The sequence below is a fragment of the Penaeus monodon genome, chromosome 22 (genome assembly GCF_015228065.2).
Source record: "Penaeus monodon isolate SGIC_2016 chromosome 22, NSTDA_Pmon_1, whole genome shotgun sequence".
Taxonomy (NCBI): domain Eukaryota; kingdom Metazoa; phylum Arthropoda; class Malacostraca; order Decapoda; family Penaeidae; genus Penaeus; species Penaeus monodon.
In genome coordinates, this window is record NC_051407.1 from 37,557,264 (window position 1) to 37,557,914 (window position 651).

A 651-nucleotide genomic window follows, 5' to 3' on the forward strand; every position below is an offset into this window, starting at 1 on the left:
CGGAGGAAAATACTTACGAAGAAAGGAATAAGGCCCTTTTCCCTATCGTTTTGAATAGCTTCGACGACCTTATCGCCACGCATGGTCAAGTTCTCATCGCTCTCTATGTACCGCATTTTCACCAGCCCGATGAGTCCGGCTTTTTCCACCGATGAGTGAGCCTGGTGAGGGTAGACAGGGTGAGTCAGGGTGAGTAAGTGTAAGGGGAGTGAGTAAGCAATGATAAAAGGAGTATATGTAATAGTAAGTAATAATAAAGAGAGTGAGTATATGCACAGGAGGTGAGTAGATATAAGGGGATGAGTAGATGTAACGAAGGAGAGTGGATGTAAGGAGGTGAGTAAGTGATAACAATAAAAAAGTGGTGAGTGAACCTGAAGAGGATAAGAATAATGAGTTAGGGTTAGAAAATGTAAGGAGGGGGGGTGAGTAAGCAGTACTAAAGGGTGAGGAAATATAAGGGGGGTGAGTAAGCAATAATATAAAATGGTAGGTAGAGATGCAAGGGAGGTGAGTATGAAATATATAATAAAAAGCGGAGAGTGAGTCTGAGGGGAACAAATATGATGAGTCAGGATGAATAAGGGGAATGAGTAATCAAGAATAAAAAGGGTGAGTAAATGTAAATGAGGTGCATAAATAATAAAAAGG

At 41.0% G+C, this 651-nt stretch overlaps 1 protein-coding gene across 1 annotated transcript in view; it reads right to left on the reverse strand.

The window, feature by feature from the left end:
• LOC119587115 (histidine decarboxylase-like) overlaps positions 1–651 on the reverse strand; it is a gene marked incomplete in the record, with an annotated part of 81,576 nt that overhangs the window by 17,362 nt on the left and 63,563 nt on the right. The window contains 1 exon segment of the mRNA XM_037935867.1: positions 18–161. Coding sequence (XP_037791795.1) covers positions 18–161 — 144 coding nt within the window.